Raw genomic sequence first — 17,267 nt, 5'->3', positions numbered from 1 at the left:
TGTCCCCAATGTTCTTTTGTGAGGAAACGACCTGATGCCCATCCTTCAAGCTACCAATGAAGTTCTTTCTTATCCTATGGCTTGCATGTATATTATAATAATTTGTATTAGCATGTATATTATACGCGGGATAGTTTATTATAATAATTTGTGAGGAAACGATCAACTTCACCTTTCCATCCGCGCCTCGCTAGAATCGATCTCGGAATTGCTATGATCCAATCTAGCCTGTCGGCTCTCCTAAGAGCATGTCTAACAGGCCCCTTAAAACCCGCCCACCCCGTAAAATTCCGGCGGGATACGGGGCAGACGCGGTTTGAGCTGTCTACCAGGCCCCGTATTCGGGCCGACCCGTTTCGGCGGAATACGGAGCCCAGGAAATCCGCAGCGCCGCCCCCTACTTATACCGGCCAAAGGTGCGCGTGGGCCTGTGTGCTCATCCCACACACGGACACCAGGTCTGCCCCACAGCTGTAAAAGCTCATCAACTAATGGCCTTAGGTACACATCGATGTCGTTGCCGGGTTGCTTCGGACCTTGGATGAGCACTGGCATCATAATGAACTTCCGCTTCATGCACAACCAAGGAGGAAGTTTGTAGATGCATAGAGTCACGGGCCAGGTGCTATGGCCGGAGCTCCGCTCGCCAAAAGGATTCATGCCATCCGTACTTAGACCAAATCTTATGTTCCTTGCGTCAGCTGCAAAATCTTTGAACTCTCTCGTCGATCTTTCTCCATTGCGTTCCATCTGCGGGGTGTCTCAACTCCCCGTCCGACTTACGGTCCTCTTTGTGCCATCGCAACAACTTGGCATGCTCTTTGTTCCCGAACGGACGTTTCAACCGTGGTATTATAGGAGCATACCACATCACCTTGGCGGGAACCCTCTTCCTGGGTTTCGGCCCTCAACATCGTCACCGGGGTCATCGCCTCTGATCTTATAACGCAATGCGAGTGCATACCGGGCATTCATTCAAATTCTCGTATTCACCGCGGTAGAGGATGCAGCCGTTGATGCATGCATGTATCTTCGTAACCTCTAAACCTAGAGGGCGAGACAACCTTCTTTGCTTCGTACGTAGTGGCGGGCAACTCGTTATTCTTTGGAAACATATTCTTCAACATTTTCAGCAAGTTTTCAAATGCCGAGTCAGCTACACCTGCTCGTGCCTTCCATCTCGGCAAATCCAGTGTGCAGCCCAGCTTTTTCAGACCATCATCGCATCCGGGGTACGGCGCCTTCCTGTGATCCTCTAACATGCGATCCAAATTCTCCCTCTCTTTTTCAGTTTCGCAGCGTCTCCGTGCATCAGCAATGGTCCGACCAAGATCATCAACGGGATCATCACGTGCCTCTTCTTCACCTTCCCCTTCACCTTCCCCTTCACCTTCAGACATCCTCCATGAAAGTATCACCGAAATGAGCAAGATAGCTTTCATCATTGAAATCATCCCCTTCTTCATCTTCTTCCATTATAACCCCTCTTTCTCCATGCTTGGTCCAACAATTATAGCTTGGCATGAAACCGTGCCGAAGCAGGTGCATGTGAACATCTCTTGAGGAAGAGTAACCATTCTGATTCTTACATTTAACACATGGACAGATAACAAAACCCCCCTGCTTGTTCGCATTGGCCACTACGAGGAAATCTTTCAAACCCGCACTGAACTCGCCGGAGAGTCGGTTACCGTACATCCATTGTCGATTCATCTGCATTATTATAATATAAAATATATAATTAACCATCATGCATTTGTTAAACTAACTAGCTACAAACAATATAAATTAAACAATGAACTACACACACATGCACATTTTATCAACGACACATCAAAGGTTCAAGTTGCTAACCGCGATCGAGGAGGAAAAAATAAATGAGAAAGCTCAAGTGTGGCTCCAACACTTCATATCATGTTTGTTTCATGCTCTTGGGGCATTTCATCAAACACCTTATGTGCATAAGAGGAACCAAAAGCAAACCTAACACCCACTTGTGAAGCTTGTGAAGAGATTGGCACCAAATGGCTAAGTGTTGGCTGTCTGGGTGGATATATATAGGGAGGGGCTTTAGTCCCGGTTGGCCTGGCCAACCGCGACTAAAGGCCTTCGGGCACCTTTAGTCGCGGTTGGCCTGGCCAACCGCGACTAAAGCCCCCACGTGCACCGGCTGGCCACCGAGCGCCCTGGGCCCAGGCCTTTGGTCGCGGTTCGCCTCCCGAACCGCGACTAAAGGTACCATTAGTCGCGGTTCCTGCAGCATCGCGACTTATGGGGCTCACCCGAAGCCTGTTTTTCCACCAGTGTGTCTGGAGTTGGCTCAAGCATATTAATAAGCACTTCACTATGCCATTCATAACAGTGAATAAGTATTATGTGAAATATAGCCTAAGAGACCCACACGGTGCACACACTGTCACCTTTACACACGTGGGACAAGGAGTCTCCGGAGATCACATAAGTAAAATCCACTTGACTAGCACAATGACATCTAGATTACAAGCATCATCATATGAATCTCAATCATGTAAGGCAGCTCATGAGATTATTGTATTGAAGCACATAGGAGAGAGATTAACCACATAGCTACCGGTACAGCCCCGAGCCTCGATGGAGAACTACTCCCTCCTCATGGGAGACAGCAGCGTTGATGAAGATGGCGGTAGTGTCGATGGAGGAGCCTTCCGGGGGCACTTCCCCGTCCCGGCTGCCTGCCCTATTAGAGCCTTGGAAGTGTGACCCTGTGTCTTATTCTGCAAGTGTTGTCTCGAGTTGGCTCAAGCACATTAATCTCATATTCACAAACAACTTTCATTATCCATTTTTATATGGTGATTTCATAAGCTGAACTTATTTAAGATATATCTGGTGCTAGAATCGTGTAGTAAAATTACCCAGGAGAAGGATCCAATCCTTTGATGTTGTTAACTTCACCATGAGAATCGCTTATTCAACACATATGAGCATAATACACCGAAGGATTGTTCATTTTTACGCATAAATACTAAGATTGTTCAACAAAGTCGGACCTATTTCCCTAAGAAAACAATTTACTGTTTGTCTGTTTCTTTTCTTGCAAGTTCTTCTTGAAGCAGGGCTAGAATCAAATGCTGCAAACAAAAGAGTAAAGTTATGATCTATATGCATCTTCTAGAGGTATTACTGTAGTCTTCCATTCATATTCCAAAAAAAAAACATATTTAATCAAGTCCTCTATTTATCTGAGACAAACTAATCGATAACATTTCATCCAACCATTGCGCACAAGTATATTATAATATCTCTAACACTAGAGTCCTGCTTAATAGTACTGTAATACTATGGGGACTAACTGCTGTAATTGTCCATCTAGCAGCCTTTTACACGAGGCCGTCCATAATGTTTCTATAGCGCCATGATCTTCAGTTCTTCACCGCGAGGTCCAACAGAGCAGAGGGGCAACGTTCCTTTAGCTGTTTGATCCCATCCGCCGCTATGAACGCTTCGAGATTACCGGGGGAAGAGAGGAACTTGATGCACGTCGCGGTCAGCACGGAGCAACGGTGCCGCTCGGCCAACGCTAGAGTGGCAGCCAGAGAGCTCATGTCGATGTGCTGACACAGCGTCTTCTCGCAGATGAGTTTCAGCTTGTCCAGCTTATACCTGTCCGCGGAGACAAGAATCTTCTCCGCCATGGCCGCCTCCTGGAGCTGGCTCATCTCCGGAGGCGAGTCCGTGTACATGAACCGGAGCAGAGCCTTGAACACCTCGGCGTCCATGTCATCGATGCGTAGCTTTGTGGTCGAGGCGAGCGACAGTTCCGTCTTGAAGACGGGCGATTGGGCCTCAAGTACCCACCGGTGCGCGGGAAACGTCTCCCCGCCGACCTCGATCTGGACATCTACTTTCTTGATATTCCACATGGCTTCTGCGAGTTGCCCGCGCAGGTCGAACGGCGGCGCTGCTGGCGCGGCAACCTCGACATGGTCGTGCGTGTAGTGCTCCGTGACGGTGACGTCACAAAGGACGGTGAGGCAACCGTCGTGGAGATGCTTGTCCTTGTCCAGATCCTCGTGTTTCACGAAGTCTATTTCGCCCCAGCCGAAGGGAGGCCCCTTGAAGGTGCGCTCTGTTATGTGTTTGGTGCACGATGGCATCCCGTCCCGGTCGAGTATGCTCAACTGGCCCTTTGCCGTGGCAGCGCCGGTCTTTTCGTGGCTCGCCTGCTGGAGGAAGATGGAGACGTAGCCCTTGTACAAATCGGAGCAACCGTTTGGATAGCATGCAAGACACCAGTCGTGGCCGCCGACGTTGAACGTGCCTGATCTCATCTCAGTGTTATTCGCCACCGTCTTGCTGAGTTGCGTGAATCCGTCGATCCGCAGCACGTGGGAGCCGGTCACCTGCCTCACGCCCATGGTTGAAGCGGAGACCTGCCGCCGACCGGCGCTGCGAAGGGCGGACAAGCGCGCCGCCATTGACATGATGGGAGCTTCCGTGTTTGACGGAGGAGACGGCAATTTGGAGATGTAGGAGGTTTATAGGTATGTGCGGCAAAACAGGAGGTGCATGCTCGTGTTATATACGGACTATATGGCTGTTTCATCGGCCCAGCTGACTCTGATACTTCAGATTGGGAACCGACGTGTATATATGTGACCGTGACTTCTCAGTTTCCGTAGTCCGTCCAATATACTCGAGGTTTAAACCATGTGTAGAAATAAGAAGAGACCGTGACATATCTGCTTTGGCACACACGCACAAACCAAATTTACTCATCACCTGGGCTTCAATTAATTAGCAGACATTGGTTTCTAACCAAAAAAAAATCTTTCCAGATCGATCTTGAGTCCATCTCACCACAAAAATCTAAAATCTTGGACGGAAATCGCACGCGGACGTTCAGATTTTGTCACCGCCGCATGACGCCATCCTGCCAGCCCTCAAAACCAGCAACGGTGTTGGTTTTCTCCGCCTATCAACCTCCAATGCCTTAGAGCAGCAAAAATCTCGCTGTGGTAAAGCGCTAAATAAATCCTCGTGGTTATCACGACGATTTAAGGAACACGAAACCTGCTCGATTTAGATCGGGAAAATCGTACAGATTTTATGAAACCATCTTTTTTTCTGAAATAGTGTGCGAAAAGGGGGTCCAAGTCGTCAATCCGAACGAAGAGTATTCGGTCACAAGGTCTAAGGCAAGGTTAAAAAAAGATTCTTGTTCGTAGAATCTCGATAAAGAAAGATTCGGATCCCTCTGTTGTTTCCCTTTCCTCCCGAACCTTTTCCTCGAAATGATAAAGAATCTGGTACACTCGAATTGTATTATTTAAGTGTGTCTTCTAAAAAGGAAAATATAAAATGAATAGAGTGTAAATTCTGAAACTTGGGTATCTCTTTTTCAACTGCAGAGCCCTGAATGCGTCAGTGAGGGTCAACTTCTCTTTAGATTAGAATAGAACGCTTTCTAGCTCGTGTAACAAACTATGCCAGCTCAAGCTAGAACTCACATAGAAGGTCAGGAAAGAGCTCCGACGAAAGCTTATGGATTCAGCACTTTGCTATAAGAAAGAAGCAAGGTTGTCCGACAAAACTAGAGTTTTCAGTAAGCAAGAGATTGATTGCAGAAAAATAAATAAATAAAAACTTGCCAGGGCTACACGAGTTTAACCTGGCAACTTAGGAGAGAGAAGTCCAATTTACCCCCCTAAACTTGTCTCAAAGTTCAGCTTACAACCCTCAACTTTACTTTGGTTCAACTTTCAACCCTGAATTCTAAAAACGGTTAAAAATCACCCCTTGCATTGTATTAAGTTGGTTTTTCTTGTACCGTGTATGTTATGTGTTGATGAGTTGGCACAGTATATAGGAAGAAAAAGCGCTAACTGGCGAAAAAACCCGGTTCAATACATGTCAAAAAAGGGTAGAAGGTCCAATTTCGAACGGATTATAGAATTCAGGGTTGAAGATTGAACCAAAATAAAATTGAGGGTTGTAATCTGAACTTTGAGACGAGTTTAGGGGGGTAAATTGGACTTCTCTCACTTAGGGATGGCATCGCGCGAGTTTGCGAATGAGGAACGCACTTTTCCGTGTGGTTAATTAAAGGACACGGCAAAGGCTGTCTGAACCTTTGTCGTCAAAACCTTTGCCGTCAACACGGCAAAGTAAACTGACTTCACGGCCGGCTCGTTGCTAACGGAAAAATTATTTGCCATGTGTTTTCTGCTAGCGCACGGCAAAGATTCAAATCTGTGACGTGTGTATTTTGTGCGTACATGGCATTTAGCCCTGAACCTTTGTCGTGTGCATGACTAGTGAAGACACAGAACCTTCGTCGTGTGTCTTTCCAAATATCACGGCAAATGACCATTTGGTCGGCCAAGCGCATCACAGGTTCACATTATGGTGCTACATGTCGCCTTTACCACTTGTAAATACCAGACAAAGGGCATTAGCTCTATGTAGGTGTCTCATATCTAGAGCCATGGATTATGGAGTCCTAGGCATATGCGGGTTTTTTGAAAACTGGTTTTTAGAAAAGGGTTGTAGTTTATGAAAATTATGTCCATCCGTCTTCACGGGTTGTGAGAACTTCGTAGAGTTCCTTTTCCGCCGCGATCGTAGTTCCTTCCCAGAATAGGAAGTATCGTGATACATTCTGTATACTTTCGAGAGGTGCTCTACTTTTTCCACAAACGTGTTTAGCCATGCTACATATCCGAGATTGCATGCATGCATTCCCGTTCAAACTTCCTAGATCTGAGGCCATGTATAAAAGCTAACCAATCGGCCTCTCCGTGACGTCGCAATTCACCTTTTCCAACGAGTTTCGATCACAATACATATGATCAGTTGCCCCTCTAAGAGTAACAAGTGTACGGTCTCTCACTCAAACAAATCTTAATAGAGAGATCAACACTTATGCAAGGATGCAAAAGCAAGAGCACAAGGGTGCTCAAATCCTTCACATTCAAATCCCACCAAAGCAACAAATGCTATGGAGAAACTTGAGTGGAAGAACAATGGAAGAAACTAACAAATGACTCCATGATCTAGATCCAAGAGTTCCCCTCAATTAGAGGAGAAATTAATTGGTGGAGGTTGTAGATCTAGATCTCCTCTTTCAAATCCCTCAAGGGGATACACGAATTATGGGAGGGATGGAGAGGAATCAAGCTTTTGAGGTTCAACAATGGAGTAGAAAAGAGAGAGAGAGAGAGAGAGAGAGAGAGAGAGAGAGAGAGAGAGAGAGAGAGAGAGAGAGAGAGAGAGAGAGAGAGAGAGAGAGAGAGAGAGAGAGAGAGAGAGAGAGAGAGAGAGAGATGGAGGGAGGGAGGGAGGGAGGGAGAGAGAGAGAGAGAGCCTATAGTGTGGCACGCCGGGTAAAGGGCTGGACTACCCGGCAGCGCTCCCTAATACTCACGATCCATCAAGGCTTGGAGAGACAATAGCACCTAAAACTGCGACCTACCTACGATCACACATCGTAGAGGAGATTGAGATCCATATGCATAGATTATTTTGGCAACTGCAAGTCTGATTTGTTATCGGGATCTAAGAACTGATTTCATAAGGATAGAAGGGGCGGCGAGCTTGCATACCTAAAAAAGGATCAGACGGTGTCATCAGTTTCAAGGTCCAGAGAAGATGTTTGGACGATCTTGATTTCTCCAATGTTTGACATGAAATATTTTTGATAACGTACGGACTGCAATATAATAGTAAAAAAGAGAAGAAACCTAGAGTGCAAAAGTACAAGAACCAGACAACAAGATTCACACGAGAAAAAAAAACAGCCTGACGACCTGGGCCTGACAGCTACCAAAACGACCTGAAAGTCTAAACCTGAAAGCCAAGTACCACACTAGACACTACCTTTTTGCATCAGTTTTGATTTCATTGATTAGAAGTTGGATTGGTGTGTACTCATTTCAGAACACACGCCCATTTCATTCTCGCCAAATCGTCCAAGCCGTGAGCATAATAATTGTGTTGAAACTCTTTTTAGCTGATCCATGCAATCTATCTGGAGCCTGCACCCACCATTCTCTGAATTTGCTATCAATCGAAAGGACAATCTCGGTGAGGTCTGCAAAGTTCAGAGTAGTGCTCCAGATGATGTTCATGACCGCGCATCCAAAGAACAAGTGTTGTGTTTTTTTTTTCTGCCGAGTTGCAAAACACACACTTCTCGTTATGCGGCAACCCTCTCTTAGCTAGTCGATCAGTTGTCCATGTTCTAACACGGATGAAGAGCCAGACCGTGTCAATCCAGTGAAGTGTGCGAAATATACAGATTTCACTGAGTAGATTCCCTTCGGCTCCCACAACCACTTCCAAACATCGGGAAGAATGGACAAGTGAAAATTTCTTAGTTCCTCCCAAAGCGTTAGCGCCTGATAAAAGGCACTTAACGATATTTGTTTCTTTATATCATCCATCCAGGCGTTGTTAGGCAACCCTTCCGTCACCGTTCTTTTGGCCTTGTCTGTTGGATTGATAAGCTTGTAGACTTCTGGAGCCACTTGTTCCACCTTTTTCCCATTTATCCATTTATCTAGCTAAACTTAAGTCTTCTCCCCGTTAGCCACTGTGATAGTTGCATCGGCATTTAGAATTTGTCTGACTTGTTATTAAGTGGTGAGGCCAAATTATTACATGATTTCTCCTCAGTTCTCAAATTCCATGCCCATCTCACCAGAACCGCAACACACAAGATGTGTAAGTTCATTACTCCCAAACCACCAAAAACCTTCGGATGATAAATAGTGCTCCAATTAACGAGACAATGTCCTCCATTGACGGAAAATGTCCCATTCCACAAGAAGGCCCTTCATTTTTTTTCAATGGCTCTGAAAACCAAACTGCCGACCTGTTGTCTGTACTGCGTTGGATCAGATAATGGTGAGCCATCTGTCGGACGGAGTTTAACGTAAAGCTCCAAGAAAGGGAGTGTCAACAGTCTTCTCCGTCTCTCGTTTCGACCCTTGAGGTTTTGAGGAAGACAATGGCATTGTCTGCATAAATAGATTGGTTTTGTGGTATAGGATGACCTGCTGGGAAAGATGCCATAATTCCCATGGTTTCTACTTTATCGAAGATGAGATTGAGAGCATCCATAGCAATGATGAAGAGCATCGGTGAGAGATAGAGTATCCTTGACGCAGCCCTCTCACATGCCATATTTTGGTACCTAGGATTCCATTTAAGAGTATACTTGATGACACTGAACCTAACGAGCAGCGAAATCCAATTCCTCCATACTACTCCAAAACCCTCTCGTTGAAGAACTTCCAGGAGGAATTGCCATGCAAGTGTGTCAAAAGCTTTTGCTATATCCAGTTTGAGAAAGGCTCTGCTGCACTTTTTGTTCCTTAAAAACTTAGCTGACTCTTTGACAACTTGTAATTGGCATGCAAGGATCAACCCCTCAAGAAGGCCCCTTGATTATTCCCAATGATGTTTGGGAGCACCGGGCTTAATCTTGTGGCCAAAACTTTTGAGTGCAATTTAGTAAGACCATGAACTAGGCTAATAGGCCTAACATCTCCAGGCTCACAAGCTCCAGGATTCTTAGGGAGTAGGACAGTATATGCGCTATTGATTTGATCTAGCGCATGACCGTCGAGGTGGTAAAAACATCTTAATGCTTCCAAAAGGTCCGCCTTTATTATTGACCAGCATTTGTGATAAAAAGCCATGATAAACCCATCAGGACCAGGGGATTTCTCCTTGCGAGAGTCCTTAATGGCCTACCAAATTTCTTCTTCGGAGAACTCATTTTCTTGATTAGAAAGATCAAAGTGATCCATACCGATATAGTCCAGATCCGAGTGTGAAAGGTCTCTCCATAGGTGTGCCGAGACACTATTTGTAATGTTGGTAGAGGGTGTCCTCAATGTTCTTCTTTGACGAAATGACCTGATGCCCATCCTTCAAGCTACCAATGAAGTTATTTCTTATCCTACGCCTTGCATGTATATGAAAATAATTTGTGTTAGCATCTCCCAGACTGAGCCATGTAAGCCTAGATCTCTGTCTCGCCGCTCTTTTCAACAGAGCATAGACCAAGTAGTTTGGTTTTTAGCTCTCTTCACAGCCACATCTCCTGGAACGAAAGGCTTCTAGTCTCTTCTGCTTGATCAAGCATTGCAATTATAGTATTTTCCCATACAATCTGCTCTTTGATCTCACCAAATTCCTTGGCGCTCCAGCTAAGCGTTGTTCTAACCAACTAGTTAAAATAAGCATGAAAGGGTTAAATTCCTACTAAAGCACTTACCTAAGTTATGAAAAAATCATCAACTATTTTAGGTAATATCTAAAAAAGATAGATTGAGATATGGAAGTATAAACGAAAGTAGATTCATCATATGATACACGAGTTTATAGAATTTTTCAGTTTGAGTAAGAATCCCGTTAAAAAATGGATTTCAATTTTCATGTGAATTTTAGAATAATATAAGAGATAAATGAACAATTGTAATTGAAAAAGGACTTATTTATATTTTCAGGTGTTGATTCGAGCGGGTTTTTGGGCCAACTTTTGGGCAGCTTTAAAAAATTTGGTATACAAGAAATCGATGCAAGCATGGAAATCAAACGTGCCAAATTCTATATTCGTGTCGGAAACGGGCTTGCGAGTATCCAAACACCCCCTCAAAGGAGTTTTCGGTAGAATACATTGCGTAGAATTTGGTTGGTTGCCTGCCCTATTAGAGCCTTGGAAGTGTGACCCTAGTGTCTTATTTTGCAAGTGTTGTCTAGAGTTGGCTCAAGACCATTAATCTAATATTCACAAACAACTTTCATTTTCCATTTTTATACTGTCATTTCATAAGCTGAACATCTTTAAGATATATCTGGTGCTAGAATCGTGTAGTAAAATTACCCAGGAGAAGGATCCAATCCTTTGATGTTGTTAACTTCACCATGAGAATCGCTTATTCAACACATATGAGCATAATACACCGAAGGACTGTTCATTTTTACGCATAAATACTAAGATTGTTCAACAAAGTCGGACCTATTTCCCTAAGAAAACAATTTACTGTTTGTCTGTTTCTTTTCTTGCAAGTTCTTCTTGAAGCAGGGCTAGAATCAAATGCTGCAAACAAAAGAGTAAAGTTATGATCTATATGCATCTTCTAGAGGTATTACTGTAGTCTTCCATTCATATTCCAAAAAAAACATATTTAATCAAGTCCTCTATTTATCTGAGACAAACTAATCGATAACATTTCATCCAACCATTGCGCACAAGTATATTATAATATCTCTAACACTAGAATCCTGCTTAATAGTACTGTAATACTATGGGGACTAAGTGCTGTAATTGTCCATCTAGCAGCCTTTTACACGAGGCCGTCCATAATGTTTCTGTAGCGCCATGATCTTCAGTTCTTCACCGCGAGGTCCAACAGAGCAGAGGGGCAACGTTCCTTTAGCTGTTTGATCCCATCCGCCGCTATGAACGCTTCGAGATTACCGGGGGAAGAGAGGAACTTGATGCACGTCGCGGTCAGCACGGAGCAACGGTGCCGCTCGGCCAACGCTAGAGTGGCAGCCAGAGAGCTCATGTCGATGTGCTGACACAGCGTCTTCTCGCAGATGAGTTTCAGCTTGTCCAGCTTATACCTGTCCGCGGAGACAAGAATCTTCTCCGCCATGGCCGCCTCCTGGAGCTGGGTGGTCTCCGGAGGCGAGTCCGTGTACATGAACCGGAGCAGAGCCTTGAACACCTCGGCGTCCATGTCATCGATGCGTAGCTTGGTGGTCACGTCGGCGGTCGACAGTTCCGTCTTGAAGACGGGCGATTGGGCCTCAAGTACCCACCGGTGGCCGGGAAACGTCTCCCCGCGGACCTCGACCTGGACATCTACTTTCTGGATATTCCACATGGCTTCTGCGAGTTGCCCGCGCAGGTCGAACGGCGGCGCTGCTGACGCGGCAACCTCGACATGGACGTGCGTGTAGTGCTCCGTGACGGTGACGTCACAAAGGACGGTAAGGCAACCATCGTGGAGACGCTTGTCCTTGTCGAGATCCTGGTGTTTCACGAAGTCTATTTCGCCCCAGCCGAAGGGAGGCCCCTTGAAGGTGCGCTCGATCTGTTATGTGTTTGGTGCAGGATGGCATCCCGTCCCGGTCGAGTATGCTCAATTGGCCCTTTGCCGTGGCAGCTCCGGTCTCTTCGTGGCTCGCCTGCTGGAGGAAGATGGAGACGTAGCCCTTGTACAAATCGGAGCAACCGCTTGGAAGCCTGAGCTGCGGATCGCCGCCGCAGAGTGCACTGTTGCCGTCAAGGTTGTCGATCAGGGAGGTCATGTTCTCCAGGTCGTTTCGTTGGCTGGCTTATCGGTGCGGCGCGCGCTTCGTTTCCTTCGCTGGCTGATTCAATTCAATTAAATCCCTCGCTTTTAATTCACCGGCTGGCGCTTCTTCCCTTCCGTTGGTTGGCAGCCAGCTATCTTCTTTTTCTTCCTTGCCCATACGTGCAAACTCCGATTATTACTAACCTACCTACTACTACTCCAAGTTGAAATTTCCTACTACTACCAAAAGTAGCTGATTATTGCTTAATTAATTCACCATGACCGCGTGCCTAATTTCTGGACATCCACCACATCACATCCTAATTTCTGGACTACTCACCAAGCTACAGGTTTAATTCATTATAACGCAAAAGAAAAAAAAATCATTATAAATGGTACGCCAAATCTAATTATTGACTGGGCTCGTTTTAGTCTCACACGCACACGGTGCTCACTCGCCGCGCCCGTCGGATCAAAATCACACGGCAGGATGGCTTCAGTGTGGACATCCTCTCTTCCACTCCGTCCCCAATCCTCATCCCCACCCCACCCGACATCTCAAAGAAAAAAAATCCCCATCCACATCCTCACTTCCACCCTTGGTCTCGTTCCGCGGTGATGAGTCCGATTATTACAAACCTACCAAGTACAGTTAGTATTCCAATTGATTCTTTTCCCTGGATAAGGTCCATCGAAATAATTTCCCATGATGCCCGCCGAAAGGCCATGCACAAGTCTAGCACCGGCCATGAAAATCAACAAACCGGGACAAATGCATCGCGAAACCGCGAGCCAAAACGTTACACTATATCTAGGAGCTCCGACGAGAATCATTATAAATGATACAAGTTAGTCCGATTATTATGACCATAAACTACAGCAATTACATAAACAACGTAGCACCCACACAGCCGCGCCACCGGTGCTCCTTCCCTCTCGTTGCAATTGTCGGAGCATAAACACACAGCAACACCACAACACGTCGCCGCCGGAGCAAGAACAAACAAGTCAAAGAAGCGGTCACGGGCACGGCCGGCAATCAGCTCCTTCTAAAAAAACAATCAGCTTTACAATCTCAACTTCCCCTTCCCTGGGCAAGAAGTAGATGGGAAAGATCAACATAAGCATGCTACACCAAACTAAACATCTTAATTTGCCCAAGCAACTAGTGACAGCAAAACAGTTACTTCATCTCGATGAATCATAGAGTACCACCATTATGAACAAGATACAACATGCCTGCATGAATATACACCTTTCAATACCATACACACAAGATTTACTAAGCTAGACATGTACAGCAAGTGAAAATCATCAGGTCATCATGTACCAGCAGTAAGTAACATCTGGGGGGTGTAACTGAAACTAACCTGGTGAGCAACAGATTTTACAAGAAAACGCTCTTGTTTCTTTCACACGTCACAGCTCATTCTACACAACAAACCACTCATCCGTACTAGGCCGAGTTTATTTACAAGGTATATTTCCTAATTACTATATATACTTGCAACAGCAGCTCAACATATATATCCATTTGGTCAAGTGCAACGCATGAGAATAAATTAACCAACCAACTATTCCTAGCCAAGGACCTCAAGGTGAATAACAAGTTAATAATTCTCAGAATACATCAGGACAAACAACTTAATTCCAAGCCTTTTCTCTTACAGCAATCCACGAAATTTCAGCTATGGCACCCAGAAAAATTCAAAATTCAGATCAGCGACTACCCAAACTGATGAATCAAAGAATCTGCTTGAAAACTAAACCTACTTGTTATGCTGCAGTTTCAATCATGAAAAAACTTTTTCATTGGGTACTACAAGTGTACTGCTGGCATTGAGCAGAAAACAGTTCTCAGCAATGTCACGTAGCAAACTGACCATCATTAACATACCATCTGAGCATGCACTACATGTGGCATACATACTCAATCTGAAGTCGGTCTTGAAAATTACTAGAAGCGCTAATAATTTGATGTTTCACTTCAGACCAAAACTCCATTACTGTGCATCAGAACCAAGCTGTCCTGAAATTTCGTTTAAAGCTCTATCTATTTCTGAAACCAAAGCTGCAAATAAACATGACTAGAACCCTCGGTAAACAAATACAGTATGTCCACACAAGAGGAAACGGGAGAGCAGCATCATATCATACCTTGATGACGATTACTGCTGGACTGTTGGGCGTACTGCTCCGAGAATTCTCCGCCGATTTGTCCATCCACTCTTCTAGCTGCTCAAGAAACCTTTGATTTTTCAGATTGGGGAGAAGAGGATTGGGGGCTGGGGTTCGGGCACATCATACATTCAGCCGCTAGAGACAGGTGAACGGCAAGGAGGACTGCGCCGTCGAGTCCTGGTGACCAGAGACGCCACGCCGTCGTGCAGCAACTTCCGTCGGCCATACGCGCGACGCAGGGAGCGAGTTCGACGGAGCGTCGCGCACCGACCTACCGGTGCACGCGCGCGCCGGCGAACAAGCCGCCGCGACGCCGTGGCTCCTGGACGGCGGCGCATCTCGAATCAGCGAGGATGTGGCGGCGGATGGCGAATCAGCGAGGCTGTAGCGGCTGCGTTGATCTGATGCGGGAGGGGAGGACGGGGTCGGAGGCTGTACAGGAAGGAGGGGGCAGTGGTGTGGGAGATGAGGCAGCGACAGAGGGAACATGCCGGCGGCCGGCGCCGGAGGGGACAAGCCGGGATCTTTGGCGAGTGGGCTACTAGGGTTTGTGGTGGGGCAGCGCTTCAGAGGTTCCACGGCGTGCAACAGAGAGAGGAGGAGGTTAGGGTGCCGAAGCCATGGTCGGCGGCGCGAGAGCTCGCCGGAGCCGGCCAGGGTCTCCCGGCGACGGAGGAGGCGGAAATGGGGTCGGGGGGAGAGGGAGGTTGAGATTGTTGGGTGGAGCGTGGAGGCGAATTTGGTCTCCTTATTTCGGGCCAAAGGGTCCCCTTTTTTCTTTTTTTTGGCTCTCAAAGAAAATGTTGGACCGAAAATCAAATCCAATCAAATTTGGTCTCTCTAGTCATCGTGTCAAATTTCCTTTGGCGCCTGTTTTGCGAGTATGTACGAATTACTAACAGAGATATGGACGCATGTGACGAGTAGCTAGCTCAACTGTCTACGTACGTACGTGCGGTTCTACGATGCAACATGGAATAAATAAATCACGGCATTCACATACTTACTACATCGTCATTGCATTTGTCACACTAGGAATAACTTCCAGTTGATTGTTTCCGGATACGATCCCTCGAAATAATTCCGTTGAGGCGCAATGAGTTCGAGGATAAAACCGATTATAGGGTAGGCATGGACACCTCGACGGAAGAACCTGTGGCCCGAGTATGGTGAAGGACCTACGGGTCCGAGATCGCGGCACATGCGTCAGCGTGATGTCCATGTCACCCGCTAAAGGGCAATGTAGAGTCAATGCATACCAATAATCTATTGGCACATCTTAGCTTCTCCCTCTTCTCTCCCACGAATGACAGTGGTGCTCCCTCTCCCCCTCTTCTTGTACCCCACCTTTGTTTTGACACCTATAGGACAAAACCAGATGTCGGAATTTTACCCAAGGCAATAGATAACCGTAAGCTAGCAGCGACCGCTGAAGTTGCACTTTGGGAAAACCTAGTGTTGTTTTGTTGGAACTTGACATAGTTGTTAATCCCCACTCGCATCCATGCCTCATTTTTTCTAGTATGATTGTGTGCATGTGAGCGAAACAGAATTAGCTTGTATTCTACCTTAGTAGATCGATCCATCCTAGATATTTTTTGACAGCTAAATTATTTGCTCCCTCCGTTTGGAAATAAATGTAGCAGATTTGTCTAGATCAATATGCATATCTACATATTAAAACATGTCTAAGTACATGCGAATCTATAAAAACATTGCGACACTTATTTGTGAAGAAAGGAAATATTACGTAGTAGTAGCATGCAATATCACGTGAATTAATAGATAAAGTAGTCCTTAAGACTAATATTTAAATGGCTAGTTTAGGGTATAACTCTTTTGGTTGTATTGCCTTGATACTAACTATTGAGTCAATAAAAACTTTTGTTATCAAGCTAGCTAAATGGCTAGTTGCATGCTAGTCGAGCTAGGCACACGCATGATACACACTTGATGAAGGAGGTCTCGAGCAAGCAGGTAGGCCTAGCTAAGAAAGTAAAGAGTTGAGCGCGTGCGGGCGACGGCAGACGATCCGGTGCGTGAGGTTCCGGACGCCGCTGTCTGTTCCGGCGCCCTCTGCATGGTAGGCGGCGGCGCCATGTTCGCCGCCTGCGGGAAATATACCGGCTCCCGTTGCCCGCGGACGCGTGGCCGGAAGCCGTACTCGCGGAGCGTGTTGTCGACGGAGTGGCCGTACCACCAGGCACGACGGCCGACGTTGTTGAAGCGGCCGCCCGAAGGATTGTCCGTCCGCGCGATCTCGACGGCGCGCTCGTGCTCGAAGCGCCCTGCCCAGGACGGGCTGTCGACGGCGTTCTCCGGCAGGCTCCTCTCCTCCGGCGTCATCTCGGCTCGTCGTTCCTTGGCGAGGGCCCGCGTCTGCGTTCCTCGCGGTGGCGAGCGGCGGCACGGCGAAGCCGCCGTTGGAGACGTGCCAGCCATGCGGCAACTTGTACTGTACTGGCACGGGGATACGGTGCCAGTACAACACGTTGGCCTCGTCGAGCGTCAGCTGCGTCGAGCGAAGCATGCCACCGCCGCCTGCCGTCGGCCTGGTCGTTGTGCGCCATCGCGTCGGCGGGGTGTGGGTGGTGGTTCGCGTGGAGGTTGAGGACGGCGGCGGCTAGGGTTGGACGGCGGGGAAAAGAGAGATGTGCGCGGCGGTGGGGTTTTATGGGAGGCGGCGGACACGCATTGAAGGCGCGTGGGTAAGGTAGGTGGACGCCGCGTGTCCAGTCGCCACCCTCGCGCGTTTTGGTTTCCCGCGCGGGAGGCCATTAACGCCGATGA

General features: G+C 46.9%; 1 protein-coding gene and 1 pseudogene across 1 annotated transcript; both read right to left on the bottom strand.

The window, feature by feature from the left end:
• Positions 1-3,401: 3,401 nt before the first annotated feature.
• On the bottom strand, positions 3,402-4,397 carry LOC124663826 (BTB/POZ and MATH domain-containing protein 1-like). Its single transcript, XM_047201483.1, has 2 exons — positions 3,867-4,397; positions 3,402-3,803 (listed from the first exon to the last, which is right to left on the bottom strand). Exons 1-2 carry the CDS (start codon positions 4,395-4,397, stop codon positions 3,402-3,404), a joined length of 933 nt encoding a protein of 310 aa, XP_047057439.1.
• Positions 4,398-11,378: 6,981 nt separating this feature from the next.
• On the bottom strand, positions 11,379-12,309 carry LOC124663817 (annotated as a pseudogene).
• Positions 12,310-17,267: the final 4,958 nt, after the last annotated feature.

Source organism: Lolium rigidum, chromosome 1, assembly GCF_022539505.1.
Source record: "Lolium rigidum isolate FL_2022 chromosome 1, APGP_CSIRO_Lrig_0.1, whole genome shotgun sequence".
Taxonomy (NCBI): domain Eukaryota; kingdom Viridiplantae; phylum Streptophyta; class Magnoliopsida; order Poales; family Poaceae; genus Lolium; species Lolium rigidum.
This window is presented reverse-complemented; position numbering and strand designations above follow the sequence as displayed.

Coding starts and splice junctions, on each gene's coding strand:
- LOC124663826 (XM_047201483.1), bottom strand. CDS start 4,397: ATGGGCGTGAGGCAGGTGACCGGCTCCCACGTGCTGCGGATCGACGGA. Junction 3,804..3,866: donor AAGTAGATGTCCAGATCGAG/GTCGGCGGGGAG, acceptor CCCGTCTTCAAG/ACGGAACTGTCGCTCGCCTC.